General features: G+C 41.5%; 1 protein-coding gene and 1 long non-coding RNA gene across 3 annotated transcripts; one reads left to right on the top strand and one right to left on the bottom strand.

Moving 5' to 3' along the window:
- Positions 1-2: 2 nt before the first annotated feature.
- On the bottom strand, positions 3-935 carry LOC117958120. The gene is made up of 4 exons (XR_004659650.1): positions 683-935; positions 498-592; positions 279-321; positions 3-152 (listed from the first exon to the last, which is right to left on the bottom strand). It is a non-coding gene; the product is annotated as an uncharacterized LOC117958120 (long non-coding RNA).
- A 93-nt stretch (positions 936-1,028) lies between these two features.
- On the top strand, positions 1,029-22,175 carry LOC117958119 (serine/threonine-protein kinase/endoribonuclease IRE1-like). Of its 2 annotated transcripts, none has more exons than XM_034894380.1 (22): positions 1,029-1,299; positions 6,172-6,292; positions 8,654-8,687; positions 8,870-8,942; positions 9,180-9,252; positions 13,530-13,652; positions 14,061-14,162; positions 14,252-14,513; positions 15,099-15,177; positions 15,537-15,696; positions 16,179-16,294; positions 16,419-16,613; positions 16,792-17,056; positions 17,142-17,232; positions 17,327-17,540; positions 17,875-17,974; positions 18,104-18,303; positions 18,624-18,771; positions 19,653-19,780; positions 20,118-20,241; positions 20,649-20,716; positions 20,800-22,175. In XM_034894380.1, the coding sequence occupies exons 1-22, from the start codon at positions 1,222-1,224 to the stop codon at positions 21,349-21,351; spliced, it is 3,306 nt and encodes a 1,101-aa protein (XP_034750271.1). In that variant the 5' UTR covers positions 1,029-1,221; the 3' UTR covers positions 21,352-22,175. The 2 variants fall into 2 exon arrangements, with proteins under 2 accessions (XP_034750271.1, XP_034750272.1); XM_034894381.1 differs by having other exon boundaries at positions 1,222-1,299; positions 17,327-17,516; positions 20,800-21,351.
- The last annotated feature ends 125 nt before the right edge of the window (positions 22,176-22,300 follow it).

Here is a 22,300-nt window from a genome sequence, read left to right as displayed (position 1 = left end):
CCCTGGTTTAGAAATGCTTTATTCATACAGCAAATTATACTCCAATTCCAATATATTTTAAGACTGCTGGTTCTAAAATGCATGTTAACTTGAGTCCTGGTGTCAGCTATAATTTACAGCATGTCCATTTCCAGAACACCGCAGTCTGACTGCTGCAGAGAAAAAAAAAAAAGAAAAATACAGTTACTGAAACACCATTAAAGACATTAAGTGACTCATGTCAGACTTCTGATATTTATAAAATCACAAGTCTAACTGTAACTTCATGCTTACCGTACAGTGTTGCTATTGCTGGGATCAGTCCACACCGAAACCTTTTTCCTGTAAATATAAAATGGCTTATTGAACACGATTGAAATACGCACACCAGACTGGTGATTGTGGTCAAGTCAGATTAAATGTTAACTTCATTTTATTTCAGAAGTCTAACGCACGTTAATCATCATTCATTAACAAAACAAACTAAAAAAAAGCTTCAAACTTTGATAAATACTCACTCGTAAAAAGTCATGGCGGGCCATCGTCCTTCAGGCCTCGTGCACATGTGTAGCCAGCTCCCAACCACCGCATGGCTCAGAGGTTATTGCAGGCCCTGTGGACCGCGCAACATATTGTAGAAATTGTAAAAAGAAAAGTATTTATAGCAAATTAAACATATTGTCGTAAAAAAACGCAAACTTACCTCCGCATTTCCAAGCTTGTGCGGTCTAGTCGCATCGCTCCAACGTGCAATATAATGATTTATAATATGAATTACATTTTCTGCGCACTTAAGTCATGTATTACAATACTGACTTAAGAATAAGCACACGAACAAGCTCTTCCTAGCCATGTTAAATGCAAATATTTCGAGTCTGAACGGCGAAAGCATGGTCTAAAGAGCGGACGGCTTCTGCAACATGTACAGAAAATGTCCTCCGGAACTGTTTTATAGCACATCCGGTGTCTGTGGTTCGTTTTCTCATTGGCTCATACGGACTGTTCGTTTACCCTCCTCCACTTGTGTGGATATCTATCCCAAAGTTCAACCCCCACGCATTTAATTTCAGGAAGAAGCGGATCCAACGTTGTATTCACCGCTGCTGGCTGGCTCAGTGCCTTCAACATCACAGCGTTGATTTGAAATAATTTCACAATCTCTGGTTGGGAGCCCAAACACGTTTTCTATGTAGTCGACGGCCGTAAGGACCAGCTGTCTATCCCGGTTTGAGACCAGAAAATATGGACTGGACAGTGAGCAGTCGGGCCCTGTTGTGGTGCATTTTGGCGTTGCTTTGCTGCGCTGGTCTCCCACAAAAGGTAAGAGGGGCTAACTGGATAACTAGCTTAAGTTAGATGACATTAGCTAGGAGTTACCCGCTAAACTACACTTCCCGTTGGGTTGGTTTTTCTGCCTTTGGTGCCAAAAAATATGACAGTCCAAAGTTAAATATATTATTCAGTGAACCTTTTTATTTGCGTTTGTGCGCTGCGTATTTTCTTCACTTGATACAGCAAGCTAACATAAACGTTAGCTTGCTGGCTCAAAGCACTAGCTAGTATTTAGGTATAGCTATGCTTTAGAAAGCCTGCAGTTAACTTTGCCAACATTTTTATCAACGTAAAACATTTCCAATTCATTAGTCCAGTGTCACAAATAACAGAAACTTTCAAAACATGACACTTGGATGTCCATATTCTTTCTGTAAACTATTTGGTGTATTAAAAAATAAATATAGTGTATATCTCTCTGTTAGGGAACTATGGGAATTAGCTTTGCATGTTCATAATTTTGTTTTAAAGCTAGGCTTTACCAACCTTAGTTAGCATCGACTCCACCCAAGTGAAGGTGAAGTATCATTGAATTAAAAAAAATAGCCATTTTAGTGTTATTATTGGTGAAACATAGGCCTTATCAAGGCTTGGTGAATTGCTAATATTTCTACTGCTTGCATGTTAACTTAACACCTCCTTATCTCACCACAAGACTGAACACAAGTCTCTTGCTTGCATATAAGCAGCAAAATTAAAACTTAGCTGTCAGTATTTCAGTGCTCCTGCACAGTAAATGGTGCAAGTGTAGCAAACCAGGCAGCGCAAGGTTGATGTCTTGGTGAAAGTTTGGTCTTTGACATTGGGCCCGTTAATAGATGTCTGTATAGACATAAATACTTGTCATAAACACTAAAAACAGAAGACACATTTATAAAAAACCGTAAAAATAGAAGTGTAATGCAAGTTTAAAGGATGCTTAATAACTTAATGAAAGCCTTCCCTTTCAGTTGATTAGATGTCTACTGTCATTTGAGGTTAGCAGGACAGATGCAAGAGGTGTGCATTATTTGTAGTCCTTAAAAAAAAAAGTTCCTCCCCAAAGATATTTGTTGTGCATGATGATTCTTGCACAACAATCTATGTGGTTGGACCATAGACCGTTAATATATGTCCAGGCCATGGGTTGGACTGATTAAATGATGCACAACCTGCACCAGGTATGTGCAAAAAACAAAAAGGAAAATCTATTCATCTGTGCAAATCAAAATGCAATATGATTAGGTACACAAACAATATGTCTGTAAAGCAGCCACAATTTTGCAAGAAAATGCTGGAATATAAATTAACATAGAATGGGTTCCACAGTATTAGTGGCTGGCAGACATGGGAACTAACTAACTTGTGGAAACTGAGCCAGACCCAAGAAGGTGGTGTTATTAGCTTCAAAGCTAGTAACCCATTTTAGCTAAGAAGCAGATTAAAGTAGCTTTATAATCCACTATCACATCTCAGGTTCATTACAGTGTCGTAGCCTGGTAGACAGTCTGCTAGTGTAGTAAGAGTGACACATGATGAACGCTATCTATAAATAGTAATATTTGTATGTATAAGGAGCTACAAAGGAAAATGCATGTCTTTCTCCTATCTCTCATTCACAATTTAGTTATTTTAAGGTCAGCTGAAATTATTTGTTTCAACAAACATTACTGTTTGTGACTGCTTCTTCTGACATTATGCTGATGCGTCACTTTACACATTTGCCAGCCCTTTACAACAACACACATATTTCTTGTAAGCTTGTAACTGTCTTTAGAGCACAATGTGTCCATCAGCAACAATTTACCAATTTAAGACTACTATGCCCCTTATTTTTGTTTCTTTAATTTTTTTGTAGACATGATTCAGGACAAACTAAAATAGGCTGATTTATTTTGAATATGTTGTGATGTTCCTACGCTATGTTCTCATAAGAGTAAATTGCTTCAGCACAGTATGCCTAAGTGAGGGCTAACACGCGACATCCTCCCCACTGAAGCAACACCACGCAGAGAGCAGCTGATAGACTGTGTTGACAAGGAAGGTTACTAAAAAGTGCTCTATATCTAACATCCCATAGCCTGTCATCTTTACACAGCCCTGGGGTGAAACCTCTTATTGACTGTTATGTAGGACTGAAGGATTGTTCTTAATGCTGCCTTTCTCAATTCCCCCCCCCCCCCCCCCCACATGTACACAAAGGGAATTCTTATTTGACTTTCAAAACTACTATTTTGATGACTTGAAGGCGTTGCTACACTACACCTCTCTTTGCAAGTTACTAGGTGTGAGATAAGTATTTCTTGGTTTCTGTGTTGTTTTTTCCACACAAGCTGGCTTTAATGTCTCTACATCTTTACCTTTCTTGCCTCATGAGTTCCCCCCTCCTTCAGTGTCTACTACATTTGTCCAGGTTTTTTCCTATAAAGAGGCCCTCGTCTGTCTGGCATTTTACTCAATACCCAAGCAATTTTTTTTTTCTAAGACGTGGGACTGCAGTTTTTCAGCTTTTGTCCAGGTTTCACCAGATATTGGTTGGTGACGTAATATTCACCATTTTGAAGAGATGAGAGCATCTGACTAAGTAGTTACAATGCAGGCGTACTACTAAAGTGCATGTGTACACTCCGTGGGAAAGATACCCTGTGTTCAGAATGGTCTTCCATGCAAGAGGCTGTGAAGCACAGTGACATAATGGCCAGCTACCAGTGATACTTTTTTTTTAAGCTTTGTCTGGCCTCATTGTAGAGGAGAAAGTGAAGACCTCAGAACCTGCCAAGATGTTGGTTTTGCCCAGTTCTGAAGAATTATGTAACTCACTTACGCAACAACCAAATATGTCTGTTTATATAGAATGAGGAAATGAAAGGGAAAAAAAAAGCTTTATAACATCTCCTCAGTCACTCTGAGCAGCTTAACATGCTTGACCAGATGTTCCCAAAGCTAAACACTGTAAAATATTCATGTGTCCATCCAAAAACTTGGAGGCTAACAGATGTTAAGAGAGTTATTTGCTTGCAAAACCAAGAACCCTGATCGAGGTTATGGGGGGCCCAAAAACAAGTTGGTCAAGATTCTCCCAGTACAGTTAATGCTGGTGAGTTTGTAGCCCAGTGGGAATAGTCACAGGTGCACAATATTGACACAAATGCTTGTATAGGATGTGAGACTACAGCAGGGGATCAGTAGGCAAATGTGGAAGGACCCAGTTTCCCTATGTAGAGAGGGTGAAACTTTCAGTTCATGGGGTTGGTCTGGCCTTGGTTTCTCATTGGAAAGTTTGAGCAGTCAATTCAATTTTATTTATACTATCAATTCTTAACAAAAGTTATCTCGAGACACTTTACAGATAGAGTAGGTCTAGACCACATAATTTACAAGGACCCAACAGTTCTAGTATGTCCATCCAAAGCAAGCAACAGTACGACAGGGGCAAGGAAAAACTCCCTTTTAGGAAGAAACCTCAGACAGACCCAGGCTCTTGGTAGGCGGTGTCTTGTATTTTCCTGAATCAGAAAAGCTAAAGAACACACAGGGAGAAAGAGATTGTCATGCAGTGGACATCTTTTTATGACATTGGTTTTGTGAGGAAATGCCAGCTGTGTGACTGTTTGGTTGCTCTCCACACCGCATGCTCAGGCCTCACTTTGGCTCTGGTGGTTTGTTTGTGTTTGACCTAGTAGTACTTCAAACACCACCTTCTTTATCTTCTTTAAAAGTGGCTAAATGCTCAGATGAGTGTGGTAGTAATATAATAGATTGATGATTGTTATTATAGCTGCTCAATGTAGTTTGTCTGCTCAGTTTTTTCAGCTCCTGTGGTTAAGACCCCGGGTTAAGTAGCAATCCCAGATTTTTAATTCCCAGTCTGACCCTTAAGGCAAGTACTGAAAAGTCAGTCGGAGCTCTCAAACACACCCACTGTCCAAAAACGATAAGATGCCCTTGGCTTGTCTATTAAAAGCAGCGTTTTTAGAATTCCATAGTGGGTAAGGGGAGCGCACATCACCCACAATGCTGTTAATTCTGGCATAAACCAAGTCATGAGGCTGGGTCGTTTAGCTGCTGTTGTGACTGTCTTTGGGTTTATGTCTTGTTTATGTATCTACTTCTGACATTTTAATGAACCAATCCAAGTGTTCCCATGTCTGTTTATGTGGGAGTAGAAGGTTCTGGAAAGAAGGATGTCTATACTGCCTGCCAGCCCACTATTCATTTGTTCAGAGAGAAGTTGAAGCCCTTGTTGAAATAGCCAAACCAACCTTTTGAAGTATGCTGTGTGGTAGCACGGTTGCTCATGGCCAGTTTGTTTACCATCTTCCTCGTGTCTGGCTGTTACTTTGAACCCTCTGAGAGTCCATTCAGCAACATGCCCTTCTTTACCTAGCTAGTCTGCCCCCACCTAGTTTGCTCTGCAGCTATCATGTGAGGTATTGATTTGTAAAGCAGACAAATGTGACACACTCCCTGGGGCAGCATGCCCCCCCCCAGCAAGATGCTAACTATACCGGGGTGATGATGAAAGCAGGCAGCATGCAGTAACATTTGTCAGACAATGGACCATCTTCTGCCACTTTGCTTTGTGTGAATAATTTCATTGGCATGCTATAAGTTTGATAGCACTAATGTTTGGTCCAGGTGTGTGTGTGAGGATAAGTAATGTCTGAGTGATTAGTGGCTGAAGTCATTTTTCACAACCACAATGCAAGAGCACACCTTTTGACCTAAGCTGTGGACTTAATACATGCTCACACAAGCCTGCTTGCTAATGTATGAGTGTATCGTGTTATCATGATGATAAAAGTGCATTATAATTAGTAGAGAGTATAGATGGGATTGTTCATAGTACATGACTTTGAGTTTTGTGTTGTGTTTCTGTAGGGGCTTTGCAGTGCCAGCACAGTTTCCCTTCCTGAAAGCCTGCTCTTTGTGTCCACCCTGGATGGTAACCTGCATGCTGTTAGCAAGAAATCCGGCTCTATCAAATGGACTTTGAAAGAAGGTAAGAGAAGAAAGTGCAAAGTGCTTTTGTTGTGGTGGCACAGGTAAAACAATGAGATGAGCTCCCATTGCTGTTTTTCTTTATCTACAATGAAGTGATTGTAGCTTTAGTCATTTCCAATGTCAGGGTATAGCACAACAAATCAATAATACCTTAACTAAAGAACTAAATTAAGTGGGGGTGACATGTGAGACTTTGATGCCAAATAAAAGCTGGGTTACTTGTCTAAATTGCTCTGTTGGTTGGAAAAAATATGTTTTTGCACCAACAGAATTTTAACCAAAATATTTTTTAAATGCATTACCACTCCTAATAGAAAAGGATTACATTTCAGTCAGTAATACCTTCTATTGCAGTTTGTTTACTCCAGTAATGCTTGTAAACATGGGCGTTAAATAGGCATATATTTTCAATTATAACCAGTTGAGAAACAATTTTCTTTTTTTAAAACTCTGATTATTTAAAACCAAATATGGTTATTAAATTTTGTCAAAAATTACAGATAGGGCTTTTTGGTATTACTAATTATACTTATTTATAATTATTATTATTATTATTCTATAGGAAATGATTTTAGGGATTAAGCCAAAGCAATGCTGTGGGATGTTGTGCTAGGCATGGAAACTGGGTAATTATTAACCAAGAGAGGGGAAAATATTGCATGTAATCAAGGTCAGAGTGGGCAAGGGAAAGCAACTTTGCTGTAGTGTCACCTGCACGCACAGCGTGTAGTATGGATGGTAATGTAGACACTATACAATTGAGAACTTCATTAGATACGATACACTGGAGATTTATTGAAACTTTTGCTGAAAAAAATCAATCTAAGGTATGCTGTTGTTTTCAGGTAGTTTATCTTTCTTTCTTTTAAGAGATCCTTATCATATGACAGTTAAAGACGGTTCTGAGCGTTCAGTTTCTCACATTTTTAAGGATCACAATATTTCATGAGATTTCTAAACTACTGTGGTTTGAACCCACAAATCCTGTTTAGGTCCACCTAATACACAAGTCATTAATAATCAGAGGCAGAGACTGCTTCCTCTGCATCATCTGTTTTTCTGGAAGAGCTATTGAATATAAATTTGACCAGTTCTGTACCAGGCCTCACACACACCTGTTATTGTGCTCCAGTCAGGCAACCAAACACCCACATAATGAAGGGGAAGCAGAAATCTTTTCCTTGGACAAAGACAATACAAGCCCACTTGCATGTCCTCTCCCTGTTTGCTCGTCACTCCCTGTCGGCTTTGCAAACTTGTATTTATATATACGCTTATCGTGGTTAGCGTATTTTCATGAAACCATTGTTTTCTCACCACCTTCTGCAATTACACCTAACGAATGCTGATGCTTCTTGAGCACAAGAGTCAATGACCACCTTCAGGTAATCCTATGCCTCCCCCTGCTATTGTTGACCCCTTCAGGCACCTCCACAGAGATCAGCACCATCTGGTCCACGCGCTGTATGTTCATACTGCAGGGAGGTGTGTTTGTCTAGTAGCATTAGAGGTTAGGGCCTTGCTTTGTCTTCTGGCTTAAAAAGCTATTGTTGTATTTTAACCTTCTCACTATAGCTGAACTTAGTTTCAAGTAGATTTATATTGTAACATCTATAATATAATATTTTGAATGTATTTTCCCCTCCTTCCGGCAGCTTTTAGTTGCTACTCTCTAGCCATGTCACGTGGTGTGGAAATCAACCTGCAGTCATTTAAACATGCTCTTCTTTAGCCTACACCCCTGCCTGAATGGATACTGATAGTTGCCTGGAAGGAAGGACATATTGGATAATGCAAAATTGTAGGCATTAATGTAAAATGTATAGCACTTTGTAGTAAATGGGCTTGAAACATGCAAAACATGATATGGTCCTTATAAGTCCATGTCTCTGGGAGACATTTCTGGAATAAAAAAAATCACAACATAGCTAGATACATTTTGCCATGCCATTTACACAAACTATCTCAGGATAAGAGTAAAATCTGCTTCCTGAACTAACCCCCTGCTTTTATCAGTCTGTTAGATTTTTTTTTTATTATTATTTTTTTGGGGGTGATTTTGGTATCCTAGAGGCTTAATCGGTTAATATCTTCCCAGTACTCTTCAAGTACTTTAGATGATATGACCTCATTAAAGCTCATTAAATAATGTTCCGGTGTTGACTTCTTCACAGACTGTTAACCCATCATATTTTCTCCAGAGAAATTAGTTTTTATTTGGACTTTTTTCTGTGCAGTTGAATATCAACAATGTTCATGTTATTCTCTTACTCTTAACAGCTTCTGGCCACAGTTTACATTGTTGGTTGATTTTCTTGTCAGTCCTGACTTGCGTCTTGTCTTTTTTTTCTCTCCACAGATCCAGTTCTTCAGGTCCCCACACATGTAGCAGAGTACGTAGCTTTGGAGTGTTTTTCTGCATTGGTGTATGTGTAAATATCCTTATGTACTGCACCTGTCTGTAACAAAAGATGATGAATGCAAATTATAATGGTAACCTGTTGAGCTTGTCTTAATCTGTCACTCCCTTAACTTGTCTCAAGATGTGATGCATATTCTTGAATCTTTACTCTAGGCCAGCCTTTCTGCCTGACCCCAACGATGGCAGTTTGTATTCTCTGGGAGGAAAAAACAACGAAGGCCTCACAGTAAGAGGAAATCATTTTTTTTACCAAAAACTATGATCTCCCATCTTTTGAGAGAACCACGTTGTGCAGTTCCCTATTCTAGAGAAAAATGTATCTTTTCACCACATGTGTATACAAGTAATTCTAAAAGTAATGCACCCTCTTCCTGAAGTTACAAATGTGGTGGTGCATGCATGTTGTTCCACATGTATCCTAAGCCATACAGTATGTTATGTAATGCTAATTTTTCTCAAACAGAAATTACCATTCACTATCCCTGAGTTGGTCCAAGCTTCTCCTTGTCGCAGCTCTGATGGCGTCCTTTACATGGGTAAGGCTAATTCTCAGGTAGATATTATATTGTGCCTTCTGAGTCAACATTCATAAACACACATTCAACCCATACTCTGCACTATCCATATCCGTTACGTTGTGCAGTTCATGTCCCAGTGTGTCTTCTCACCTAAATGAGCTGGTGTTATCTGGATATCTTTCAACCTGCGGTCGTAGCCTGTGCTCTTTTGAATTTTAAACCGTTAACAGAGGAAAGGTTATCTACCATAGTGACTGTGTCATTGTTTAAAGGGAAGCGGGTGACATTCGCTTCCCCGGAGACATTATCAGTGAAGCTTTTGTTTTCATTCAACTGAAGCTGCTGCTGGAACAGAACATAATGGAACAGTTGGAGTCTGAATGTGAATGTGTACAGCCTAAATTCTCACTCTTTAAGTCTGTTTTCCATACGTATAAAATGTTTGATAAATATAGTTTGTAGGAAATCAGGCCAAACCATCCTCCTCCTTCATTTAGACTCTTTAAAGCAGACGTTTACTGATCTATGTTTTTTTGCATTCAAACCTTTAATAATCGCCACTCCCTGCATTGACAAAGTAAGTTAGCTGCCAGTACTTAGAGGTTACCTAACGTAACCCTGGTTCTTTGATAACAGAGTGAGGTGTTTCACTACGGAAGTCGCCTTGTCATGACCATCTATGGAAGCTCCAACGACGCCATGTCTGTCTGTGACAGACAGTTGAAACTGTGCTGGGGCCACGTCCCCTCATATAATCACAGTGGACTGGCTCCTTTACAAATCATTCCAGATAGGTTTCTTTCTGTGTCTCCGCAAGGAGGGACATGTTGGTGAAACACTCTGTTATCAAAGAACCAGGGTTACGTAAGTAACCTAAAGTTCTTTTTCTAACTTCATTCGGTGTTTCACTATGGTAATTATAGACCCGGATTGCCTGAATCTCCTGAAGCCAAATAACATTGAACCGAAAATCACACCAACCCGGGCGCGTCACCTCCAGCACAACGCGTGCCAGGGACAGTCCGGAACCATCGAGCCTGTAGAACCTCACAAAAGTGTGAGGCATAGCCCAGCTTGCCGCCGCACAAATTTCTGCCACTGAAACACCCCTGAAAAGGGCCCATGAAGTGGCCATGCCTCTTGTTGAATGAGCTAGGGCTGCACAGTTAATTAAAATTTAATCACGGTCACGATATTGACTTTCATTTCATAGAACTCTCAGTTGTTTTTTTTTTTTTTGCAAAGCCAATCTACCACTCCGTAAACCACTGTCTGATCATGTGCCTGTTAGAGTTGTTCACTGCACAGCTCAGGTTAGTTTCTAGAAGTAGACAGTCACACAGGACATAGTAATGCAAGGAAAATTCAACAGATAGCAGTTGCTGATACGTCGGTCTCAAGGTTTACAAGTTTACTAGTAAACACAACATTTTGTCTTGTCTGTGTTGTCACAGCAGTGACTAGTGTTAGTTAGCTTCTGTTAGCTCACAGGGCTCTAGGGCGCGAGTAATATTTTTCTTGTAGGTCTCACCGGTGCACCTAATGTCCTTGCATCCGCTGCAATATTGTTTATATTGATATGGTTTAATTTTGCGTTACATGACCCATTCTTTTCTGTAAAGCTGGGCCTGTGTTGGATCTCTCATCCACTCTCTCCGCGCAGCCCCGCCTCACAGCGGCCGCCGGTCCACAATTGACACACTGACATTTGTCCACAGTTTAAATTGTTATTAACACAGCTGTATATTGTTAATCATGAGAGGCAAACCTGCATTTGAACCAGCGTTTCTGCTGGTAACTCTGCTATCGTGGCCGCCACGGTGAAAAACACCAAAGAAGTTATTGAATGCAACTAACTTCAGTTTGTAGAGTAGTAGCGTGTGAACGTAGCCTGCTGGACCTGCAAGAGATGTGTGTAATTCCACTGAACCGCCATTTGACTTTGAGTAGCGTCCATCGCACTCCTACAAGGAGCTTTCTCAGAGACACATAAAAAAAAAATATATATATATATATATATATCTATATATATACTACGCTATTTATTTCAGATAGCTAATTTTCATTTACATGTGTTGCAGCTGAATGTCTATACAACATACAACTTCAACATAAGAAGAATGTTGCATAATATGGATGTGAAAGCCGTTAGCGTTTGTGACAATAAAATTTGTTTTGGTTAAAATCAACAAATCGTGAATTAATAGTGATCACAGTATTGATCAAAGTAATCGTGATTATCACTTTGGCCATAATTGTGCAGCACTGCTTTCAGACCCTGAGGGGCCGGCAAACCTTTACACTCATAGGCCAATGATATGGCCTCCACAATCCAGTGGGACAGCCTCTGGCGACCGACAAGTCCAATAGAGGAACCAGGGGCCTGGAAACTGGGAGCTTGTGGTTCGCCCCTTTCATGAAACAACAAACTAAGGGATGTTGCCTTGCGGGCTTATCCCCAAAACCCACGTAGCAGGCTGAGACAGCAGCCAAGTACACCTTAATTGTGGAGAAAGTTTTTCCTTCATCCATCAGGTACTGCAGGAAACAGCAGGTCCACCACAGAACGGTGAAAAAGGGATTGTATCCCTACGTTCGCACCACTCCTCAAAAACTCAGGTGGACCCGGCCCTTGTGCTCTGAATGGTGTCAATGACCTGTTCTGGCAGGCCTGATGCATTCAGGTTCCACCTCTCATGGGCCAAGCCCAAAGCGCTACGCGGTCCAGGTGGGGTGGTAAATTTCCCCGCCCGCCTGGGAGAGAAGGTCTCTGCGTATGGGGAGAGGCCATGGCTCCCTCACCAGGAGCTTTATTATCTCTGCCAACCAATGCTTGGATGGCCACCGCGATGCTACCAGGATTAGCAACAGGTCCTGACCTCTGAACGGCACGGCTTTGCTCAGCCGGAAAAGGGAGAGGCAGTGCCCCAGAGCCGCTAGTCTACCCTCCGATAGTGTGACACGGTAGGAGAGGGAGTTTATTTGGAAACCCAAATACTCTGTACCTTGCATGGGTTTTACTCGGCTCTTTGCCCAGTTTATGTTGAACCCCAAATCCCTTTGGTGAGTTATAACCGTAGTGGAATCTCTGGCAGCCTGCTCCCTCTCCAGATAGTAGTCTGTGTACGAAAATACGGAGACAAACCTATTCAAACCTGAGAAATTTCCTGTGTGCGGGATAAATGGCGATGTGGAAATATGCATCTGAAAGATCTATCTTTACAAACCAATCCCCCGGGCAGATTGAACGACAGAGCACTTTGTGTGTTGACATCCTGAATGTGTATTTTCATAGATGCCTGTTTAACACACGGAGATCTAAAATCGGCCGAAGTAACGAGCTTCCTTTCTTGGAATGAGGAAATAGCTGGAGTAAAACCCCTGATGTGTTTCCTTGCTCTGCACAGCTCTGATTGCTTGTTTGTTTAATAGTGATGTTATTTCGTCTTGCAGTACTTGTGCTCCATCCCGTTTTGCCATCAAAACTAACACACCGTCAAATCTGGGCGGTTTCATAGTAAACTGTAGTCTGTAACCCTGACAAACAGTGGACAAAACCTATGAGTGAATTGCGCATGCGGGCCACCTGTCCGCTCGGACCGACAGGGGACCCTTGTAGTTGCACTGCAGTGACGTCAACTCCCTGGCCAGGAGGGAGAGCTCTCCAACCTTCCTCCTCTTTGTAGGAGGGGTGGAGGGAGAAGCTGAGGGGGTTAAAATGGCCACTTCTTTTTGATTTGTAAGGAGGTGATCGACTGTGATTATATGAGGGGGCGTGGGCCCAGCATAGTTGGACTTGTCTGTCACAGACAGACGTGGTGTCATTTGAGCTTCCAAAGATGGTCACGCCGAGGCGATTCCCAAAGTAAAACACCTCACTCTGTTATCAAAGAACCGGGGTTACGTTAAGTAACCTCTAAGTTCCATAGTGAAAACACCAAACAAAGTTAGAAAAAGAACACCCATCACTGTAAGGGATAGAAGGCTGCAGGTTGTTTTGCTTGACTGCCACTTGTACCGTTTTTACACCCCCGATTTGGAAAAGGAGAAACGTTGCAAACCTTTTTAAAAGGAAATTGGGGAGAAACCTCACAAAGAGCAACCTTCTTCCAAGGTGGACAGAAAACTATAGAACATACACTTAAGTAAATATAAAATGTTATACTTAGTTTTTATTATTACATAAGATTATGAAAATAACATGTATGTTGTGTTTTTGCCAAGAGAAATATAAATGATGTATTAATGGCAGAGGTATTGATTTCGACTGTGTTTGTTTGTGGATGTGTGTACAGGTAAGAAGCAAGACTTGTGGTATGTGGTAGACCTGATGACTGGTGAGAAGCAACAGACCCTGACTTCCTCCTTTGCTGAGATGCTGTGTCCTTCTTCATCTCTTCTTTATCTGGGACGCACTGGTAAAAACAAAACCCATTCAGCAACACAAGTTCAGCTATTTCTCTTCCCCTAACCTTGCCAGCCTCATTTTAGTCACATTATCATTGCAGACCATCCCATTCTATCGTTGATTCGATTTAATCTGGTTGATTAACTAGCCCCCCAATCTATCCCTGTGATGGTAGTTGTAAATAAGACCTAGATCAGAAGAAGCCTGCAAAATAACTAAAAACATAGTGTCAAGTCAAAGCTCAACAATAAATATGCTGGACCTTGTTTCACTGTGTCTCCACATTTTCCATATTTTGAAGCAAGGGACATTTAATCAAAGTAAGGCTTTTGTGTATGTTAGATTAGAAAAGCAAAGAAAAACTATTTTTTTATTTTTTCTTCTCGTGCGAATATGCCCTTGTTCATCTCTCTTTTAGAGTACACCATCACCATGTATGACACCAAGAGCAGAGAGTTGCGCTGGAATGCCACCTATTCTGACTATGCCTCCACCCTTCCTGACGATGACACTAAATACAGTAAGGTTCTTGGACACATTCATTCTTTTGTTTTGTTTAGTTTCTGACAGACCATGCTATTCACTTGTCCACTCTTTGATTCCCCACAGAGATGGCTCATTTTGTGTCTAATGGTGACGGCCTTGTGGTGACGGTGGACAGCGAATCAGGAGACGTTGAGTGGGTGCAGAACTACAACTCTCCGGTGGTGGCCATGTATATCTGGCAGCGTGAGGGCCTCCGCAAAGTTCCCCACACTAATGTGGCCGTGGAAACCCTGCGTTACCTCACTTTTATGTCTGGAGAAGTTGGCCGCATCACACAGTGGAAATATCCATTTCCCAAAGAGATCAAGCCCAAGAACAAATTCCTGTAAGCAGACATAGTGTAACAATCCCTACTTTTTATCAGCTTTTGGTTTTATGATTTTAACTACTTTGACACTTCTCTTTTTGAATACATTTTAATTTTTAAAGGACGTCTTACGCTAAAATACCAATTAAGGAAGAAATATTGGACATAGTGTCTATGTATATATTAATCATAGGGGCATAATTTACTGAACGGGTAAAATTAAGATTACTTTTGTAAAATGTGAGATTGCTTAATGTTAGGATGGAGTTGAGACATGTCATATCTAACAAATGGGTGCTGCTGGGTCTGGTTTCAGCTTTGGTTTCATACTTAAGTATTTAAGAAAATATTGTGTCCACTCTTTACACCTGCCTTGCTGAAAAGGACAAGTGAGACTTTCAGTGGTTGGGCCACTGTGAAAGTATCGGCTGTTAGAGGTATTGATGGAGAACTGTAAACGTTTCTCTCCATTTCTAATTCTTCACACACTCCAGATGGGTTCACCCAAATTGTATTGTCACACCTCTATTTAGCATGAAATATGTACTATATTTTCAAAAGTAAGCAGCCATTTGTTTGACTGCTTTTTTTTTCTTTTTTTAGGGCCACGTTGTATGTAGGCAAATACTCTACCAGTCTATATGCCTCTCCCTCCCTGGTGCACGATGGAGTCACTGTGGTGGTGAGTGACAGTTGCATGTATATCTTCATTTAGGCAAAACCCCATTTCCTTATCAGGAAAACATGAACATAACATATGTGCAACTGAGTCAAAGTTTATCTACTCGGTTTATTATTTTCATAATCAGTCTTAATTTTTGGTTAGTGGTTTCCAGGTATGCCTGTGTGTTTGTGTGAATACATCCTGTTCTAGTTGTGTCTTAGCGTACGCTACTTACTTCCGTCACGCTGCCTCACTGGCCTAGCTCAAATGAATAGTAGTTTCCTGGTACAAAAAATACTATTGTGTTTTTTCTTATGTAATCTTGTGGGGCATCTGATAGGAAATTAATCTAAATGTTTGTTTGTGTGTATGCTCAGCCTCGTGGCAGCACCTTCCCCATGCTGGAGGGTCCGCAAAGCCAGGAAACTGAAGAGGACAAGGAGTGCGTCATCACACCCAGCACTAGTGTCAAGTTCAACGCTGCGCTCCGGGAGCGAAACCGTATCAACTTTATGAGGAACTACCTGCTCCTTATAGGTACTACATTAGTACAAAGTAAATTAATCAAAGTAATATCCGGTCTAAACTACCTACTCTCAATAATATATCCTATCTTTTCCTGGTACAAAGCGGGAGTGGGTTTCAGGGCCACCTCCTTGATAAATTAAAAAAGATAAAGAAAAATATATACATAAAAATAAGTTAGTTTGAATAGCAAATCATGTGCTAGAGTTTGTGCTGTTACCACATTTTGAAGTCCAGGGCCTTGGAAAACTCGCTGCACGTTTAGTGAATGTTTTGCACTGGGGCTGCCCTCTGCTGGATGATAAAATGAATCATGTGAACATAACGTTTAACAATCTTTATAAAGCATTTCATTCAGAAAACCATAACTACATTTAGGTATCATGACGAAAATCAGTCTTTGGTGATGACTCATGATTCTGCTGCTCCAGATGATGATGATGATAATGATTATGATTATGATTATGGTTAAAAAGTTCACTCCTGCATTTCAGGTCATCATGAGACGCCCCTTGACGCTCACACCAACATCCTGGAGAAGTTCCCTGACAGCTTCCCTCGTAATCAAGGCAATGTCATTCCACCTACTACTGACAAGAAAGTTGAGGAGGTGTGTGTCTGTCGGTGTCTGTATTTTGTTCAGAAGATTTTCTTTTTTTTATATAAATCTCAAAACATCTGTACAGATTTTTTCACTGTCTTCCTACTTGTCCTCACCTCCCACCATGTTGTAGAAGGTGAATGATAGTGGTATGGATGATGGCCCCCCTTCTCCACCGCCTGAAACATCTATCCAACAACCTGGGACCAGCAGTCGCACTCTGCGTCCAGAGGCACCTGTGGACTCTATGCTCAAAGACATGGCCACCATCATCTTCTCCACTTTCCTCTTGGCTGGCTGGGTGGCCTTCGTGATCACCTACCCCAAAGTAAGCCAAACATCACCACCCAGTGGACTGCTGGGTGCCTGCAACTACCTAGTTATGACAGAACATATTTAATTTGTAGAAACAATGCTATGAGCCTCAAATCTGCAAGATGAAATAAGTGCTGAATACACTTTAGTTTTTCGTAGAGCCTCATACATAGTCACCTCTTTCATCACAGAGTGTTCACAAGCAGCAGCAGCTACAGCACCAGGAATTCCAAAGACAGATGGAGGAGAAGTTGGAGCTGCTACAGAGACAGCAGCCATTCCCCCCTGCAGATGTGGGCCTGGGGTTGGCTCCAGACAGTGACTATCTGGAGGTGGCCCGCAATCGCTCAGAATATTCTGACCACAGCAGCCCAAATGTCACCCCCCGCGCCTCCAACCACTCCAACCTGTCTGTGTCTGAGCTGGGAGGCTCTGCCAATGAGCACGAAGATGCAGGTAAAGACACACTCATTACTTGTGCAATTATGTAAGAATTTAAACCCAGTTTTCACAGTTTGAATTTATGGATTTGTCTTATCAGAGGAGGACTCAAATATTGTCAGAGTGGGCAACATAACTTTCCATCCTAAAGAAGTCTTGGGTCATGGTGCTGAGGGCACCATTGTGTACAAGTAAGTCTGAACAATTATTTATGATCACTTTTGTTAAATTTAGAAAAATATTGAAGTTAAATTGCAACGTTTTATTTACTTTATTTTCCACAAGGGGGCAGTTTGACAACCGTGCAGTGGCAGTGAAGAGAATTCTCCCAGAGTGCTTCAGCTTTGCAGACCGGGAAGTCCAGCTGCTGAGGGAGTCAGACGAGCACCCAAACGTCATCCGCTACTTCTGCACCGAAAGAGACCGTCAGTTCCAGTACATTGCCATTGAGCTGTGTGCTGCCTCACTTCAGGAGGTAATAAATGCCTCAATAGATCACATTAGCACCTGTTGGAGCCTGGGAGAAGTTAAGTTATATGTGTGTTGTTCTTTAGAAAATGCAAGTATTATGCTAATAGCAGCCCAGTTGTAACTGATGGTTCCTTAATGATGCATTACCTTTTTGTGCCATTAGCATGTAGTTGTACGGTGAATGTAAGCTTATGACTATATGAAGTTCACCTTTATGTTATTATTCATAGAGCACTGAAACTACAAGAAAGGTGCCCAGCGCTAAAATTAATTTTCAAAATTAAATCTTCAAACTATAAGAAAATGAGATATCTTGTTACCTTTTATTGGACTACACTGACTGCGGTATTTAATTTCTCTAGTATGTTGAGAGGAAGGATTTTGACCGTCGTGGACTCGAGCCAGTTATGCTTCTTCAGCAGACCATGTCAGGACTGGCACATTTGCACTCTCTCAACATAGGTATCCATCACTGAATACAAAATCCCTTTCTCGTTCTCATTATTATTGGCTGTTTTCTCAAACAACGTTAACACCATGTACATAACTGAGATTTTGTTTATCTCCTCAAACCTTTATATTTTATTACAGTTCACAGAGACCTGAAACCCCACAACATCCTAGTGTCCATGCCCAATGCCCACGGTCGGGTCCGGGCCATGATTTCAGACTTTGGCTTGTGTAAGAAGCTGGCAGTGGGCCGCCACAGTTTCAGTAGAAGGTCTGGGGTGCCTGGCACTGAGGGTTGGATCGCCCCTGAGGTTCTCAGCGAGGACTGCAAAGACAACCCGGTAAGTTGGTGGTAGAGTAGCTGCTCTCTTATGCTGGGTAGAAGTGTTGTTGGTTGTCAGAATTCCACATGAATGAACCACATTTTTGAAAAGGTGTGCAATCACCTCACGACAAAACAGGAACATTCAAGAAGCATCACCCAAATCTTCTCCAGTTTTGACAGAACCAAACACTGAAAACTTCCCAAAGGGTGAATGTGGTACAAAAAAGAGCATTACATAACTTGATACTGTGTAGAAATAGATTTGATGGAAAAATGTGTTTCCTTACATGCCACACTGTGACCTCCTCCTTTCTTTCCTTGTCTTGTCCCTTGTAGACCTGCGCTGTTGATATCTTCTCTGCTGGTTGTGTGTTCTACTACGTGGTGTCTCAGGGAAGCCACCCCTACGGCAAGTCTCTGCAGAGGCAAGCAAACATCTTACAGGGCACATACAGCCTTGACTATCTGCAAACTGACAAACATGGTGAGGACTGAAAGCTTTGCTTTTGTTTTCTCTAGAGATGCAACAATGTTTTTTCTGTTTTTTATGTCAAACGTCAATGATCCATTTCGGTTGATGAACAGCTCATACCACTTGTTTTACTTTACTTTTTATAGCAGCGGCTATAGCTGTATGACAGTATAGGTTAGTTTGACTGCTTTGTAGTGTATTGGGATCTCCACCAGTTGGCAGTGTAACCTAGGCTGTAAAGAATGTAAAACTGACTTCAGGCTGTATTGAATTTTGGTATGGGGGCTCCATCTTGTGAGGATGTGCTCTGTTGAACTGTGCCTGCTACGGTAGGTCCTTGTCTCCGTTTCTGTAATCTGACCTGCAACCCGCAGGCAGGTCTTTTGTCTCGAATTATTTTCACTCGCCACAGTGTGACAGACTCGCACGGCAATCCGCTTGTTGTGCTTACCTCCAGTACATGTTGCTAATGCCCTACGGCTAATATTAGTGTCCGGACAGAACTCGCGCTTGTGAACTTTGGTTGCATATTATGTGCATGGATCTATATACAGAAAAGCCTAAACTGGCAAATAGAAGGCATTATTGCTGCTCTCTTGGTCATGTATTTTTAGTAAATATAGTCTGATAACAATCTGCAGCCAAACAATAGGGCCATTTGTAGTTTTCTCAGATCTCTTCAGGTGAGGTGAGAGGTGTACAATAATAGTAATGTAGTTGGTGGTTAGTGTAAATTGCTAAGGACAGGTAGGGTTGTGTGGTTGATTGGTTGTTTCAAGTATTTGGTACAGCTGTGGACAACATTTATGATTTCTAAAAAACGATAAGTTAATTACAAATTTTAAAAATAAAGTGTGCCGTGTCAAAACCAGCATGTTTGTGTCATTTATCAGAGGCCATTGTAGCCAGAGATCTTATGGAGCAGATGTTGAGCATGGAACCCCATAAGAGGCCTTCAGCTGAGAGCATTCTCAAACACCCTTTCTTCTGGAGTCTGGAGAAGGAGCTGCAGTTCTTTCAGGTCAGCTTTCTACTTATCTACTGTATTTCTCTGCTTATTTGTATAGATCACATGTATTAGGCTGTCTATTGTGCTACTACAGACTAGTCTGTGAACACACATTAGGGTGTGAAATGTTATCAATCCTCATGTACAGTATGTAATGACAGGTTATCTGTATTGGACTTCATAAGAAGATATTCATCATGTCTACTCTGCATTCTTGTAGGATATATTAAAACGATCCTCTTCACTTTACTAAATCCTTAGTCACATATGAACCTACAAAACGTTATTAATGTGCTTTATAATAACTTTTTTGCATGCATTAATGTTCTGAATGATGGGTTACTCGCAGGATGTGAGCGACAGAATAGAAAAGGAACCGCTGGACGGACCAATCGTGAGACAGCTGGAGAGAGGCGGGAGGGCTGTTGTCAAGGGGAACTGGAGAGAGCATATCACAGTGCCACTGCAGACGGGTACGAAACTGGCTAAGTTGATACACTTCTGGCGTCCCCTGTTGTAAAGTAGTCTTCTTGTGTTGCTTCTACCTTAGTGTTATAGCATACAGTAGCACTCCACAGATGAACTGAATGCGCTATCCTGTCATTACTAAATATCACTGTGGGTGGTGAAGTAGGCCTGCTGCTTCTTGTCAGCATTGCCACCTTTGCGTTATTGGGCAGTACAGCAAATGGCGCTGATATGCTAATGCACTGCTAAAGTGAGATTATGTGGGTATATTACATTGCATATAACAGAATAGTGTAAAAGTATGTTTTTTGTGTTTTACATTTACAAAACATCTAACTTTCATAAAAACTGTTTTGTGTGTGTGTGTCTCTGTGTGTGTCTCTGTGTGTGTCTCTGTCTCTTTATCTGGCAGATCTCAGAAAATTTCGGTCCTATAAGGGCGGGTCAGCCAGAGACCTGCTTCGTGCAATGAGAAATAAGGTAGGAATGTATCGATATGTTTTGTATTTTGAAGAAGCCCATCTCTACTGTTGAAGGCTTAATGCTTAACCTTCTTTCAACAGAAACATCATTACCGGGAGTTGCCTGCTGAGGTTCAGGAGACTCTGGGCTCCATCCCTGATGACTTTGTGTCCTACTTTACCTCCCGCTTCCCCCACCTGCTAATGCACACATACCTGGCCATGCGGCCCTGTGCATCTGAGAGGCTATTCCTGCCTTACTACTCTACTGCAGAGCATCTTGCAAAAACACAGGCCCAGTACACAGTACACCTCGGGCCACAAAGACAAAATGCGCCATGCACTCAACATCTGCCAACACACACATCACCCGAGGAACCTACACACTCACAGCCGGTGCCGGTCTCTGACATAACTCATGTTGAATCGGTGCCCTCTACATTACCAGATGAGCCTGTATCTCCACATTTGCCAGTTCAGACAGTGCCGCCAACAGCGCCAGCAGTGGTCACACAGACGGACTTGCCCAGTCAAACCGTGAACCCCACATTTGCTTCTGAATCACCTCCAGATCCTCTCAGGAAAAAAGAATCCAGTCAATGTGAGATGCACAAACCACCAGGTCCATCTACACTGGATAGTGAACCAGTGTGAACTGAACCAGAGTCAGGTGGACCCAGCACAGATGGGAGCATCGCCTTAAAGGGTGGCACCAAGTGGGACTCAGTTGCTGCACCGTGAGCTGGTGAGGACCAGGCCTGCAGTGCCTGGGATCCACTGCTCGCTGCAGCTGCCCCCTAAACTAAGTGCCTTCTGCTCACCTGGGTTCAAATGTTCCCCAACAGAGCCGTCCACAAGTCTTGTCTGCCTTGAGGAAGTCAGATAACCAACATTGTGTTGTTGGACATTATCTTGTAGCTGGACTGAGCAAAGAGTATTTTAAATTTTATTTTCTAATGGCATGTCCAAAAAAGTGTTTGTCCCAAAAATATCTGGCCTCTATTGTGGGAAACGTGTCTGGATGTTGTTGTTGTCTAGTTTTATGGTGCAATGTGGTGTTTCTGAGTGAGCCTGTTCACCGCACAAATACTGTATGTATATTTTTTGTACAGACCAATTCAGAATTTTGATTATGATGATAAATCATTTAATGTGGCCCATGTGCCTTTTTAAATATCACTGTGCTGTATGGGTACAAATCTTTCAAATTGACTATGCTAAATGTGCTTGATTCCTGTTAATGCTGCTAGACTGCTTCTCTTTTGTCAATCAAGTTTTGCCAACTGTAAGAGTGGACTATTCCAAAGGGGGATCAGGGTGGCATCTGAATACAATTGTTAATTTTATTCTCAAGTGATTATGTAGTCAAATATGAATTTAGAGGTCAGGCTGCAGAACTTGCGTATCATAATTTTTCAAGGGTGTCAAAGTGAAATGAATGACTTGCAGATTAAATTCTTTTTTTTTTTATACTAAGATGTTGCTTGTTCATCTTGCTTCTAACTACAGTCAGTGCCTAACAGAAGCTACTTACAGTGGGTACGGAAAGTATTCAGACCCCTTTAAATTTTTCACTCTTTGTTTCATTGCAGCCTTTTTCCAA

Source organism: Etheostoma cragini, chromosome 15, assembly GCF_013103735.1.
Source record: "Etheostoma cragini isolate CJK2018 chromosome 15, CSU_Ecrag_1.0, whole genome shotgun sequence".
Lineage (NCBI taxonomy): Eukaryota > Metazoa > Chordata > Actinopteri > Perciformes > Percidae > Etheostoma > Etheostoma cragini.
The sequence above is the reverse complement of the archived record's forward strand: the minus strand, read 5'-3'. Positions and strand labels throughout refer to the sequence as shown.

Bases quoted from the DNA above. Each gene is read 5' to 3' on its own strand.
- LOC117958119 (XM_034894380.1), top strand. From the start codon at position 1,222: ATGGACTGGACAGTGAGCAGTCGGGCCCTGTTGTGGTGCATTTTGGCG. The intron at 14,163-14,251 runs GTAAGGTTCTTG...GATTCCCCACAG, and splicing joins TGACGATGACACTAAATACA to AGATGGCTCATTTTGTGTCT. The intron at 17,233-17,326 runs GTAAGTCTGAAC...ATTTTCCACAAG, and splicing joins GAGGGCACCATTGTGTACAA to GGGGCAGTTTGACAACCGTG.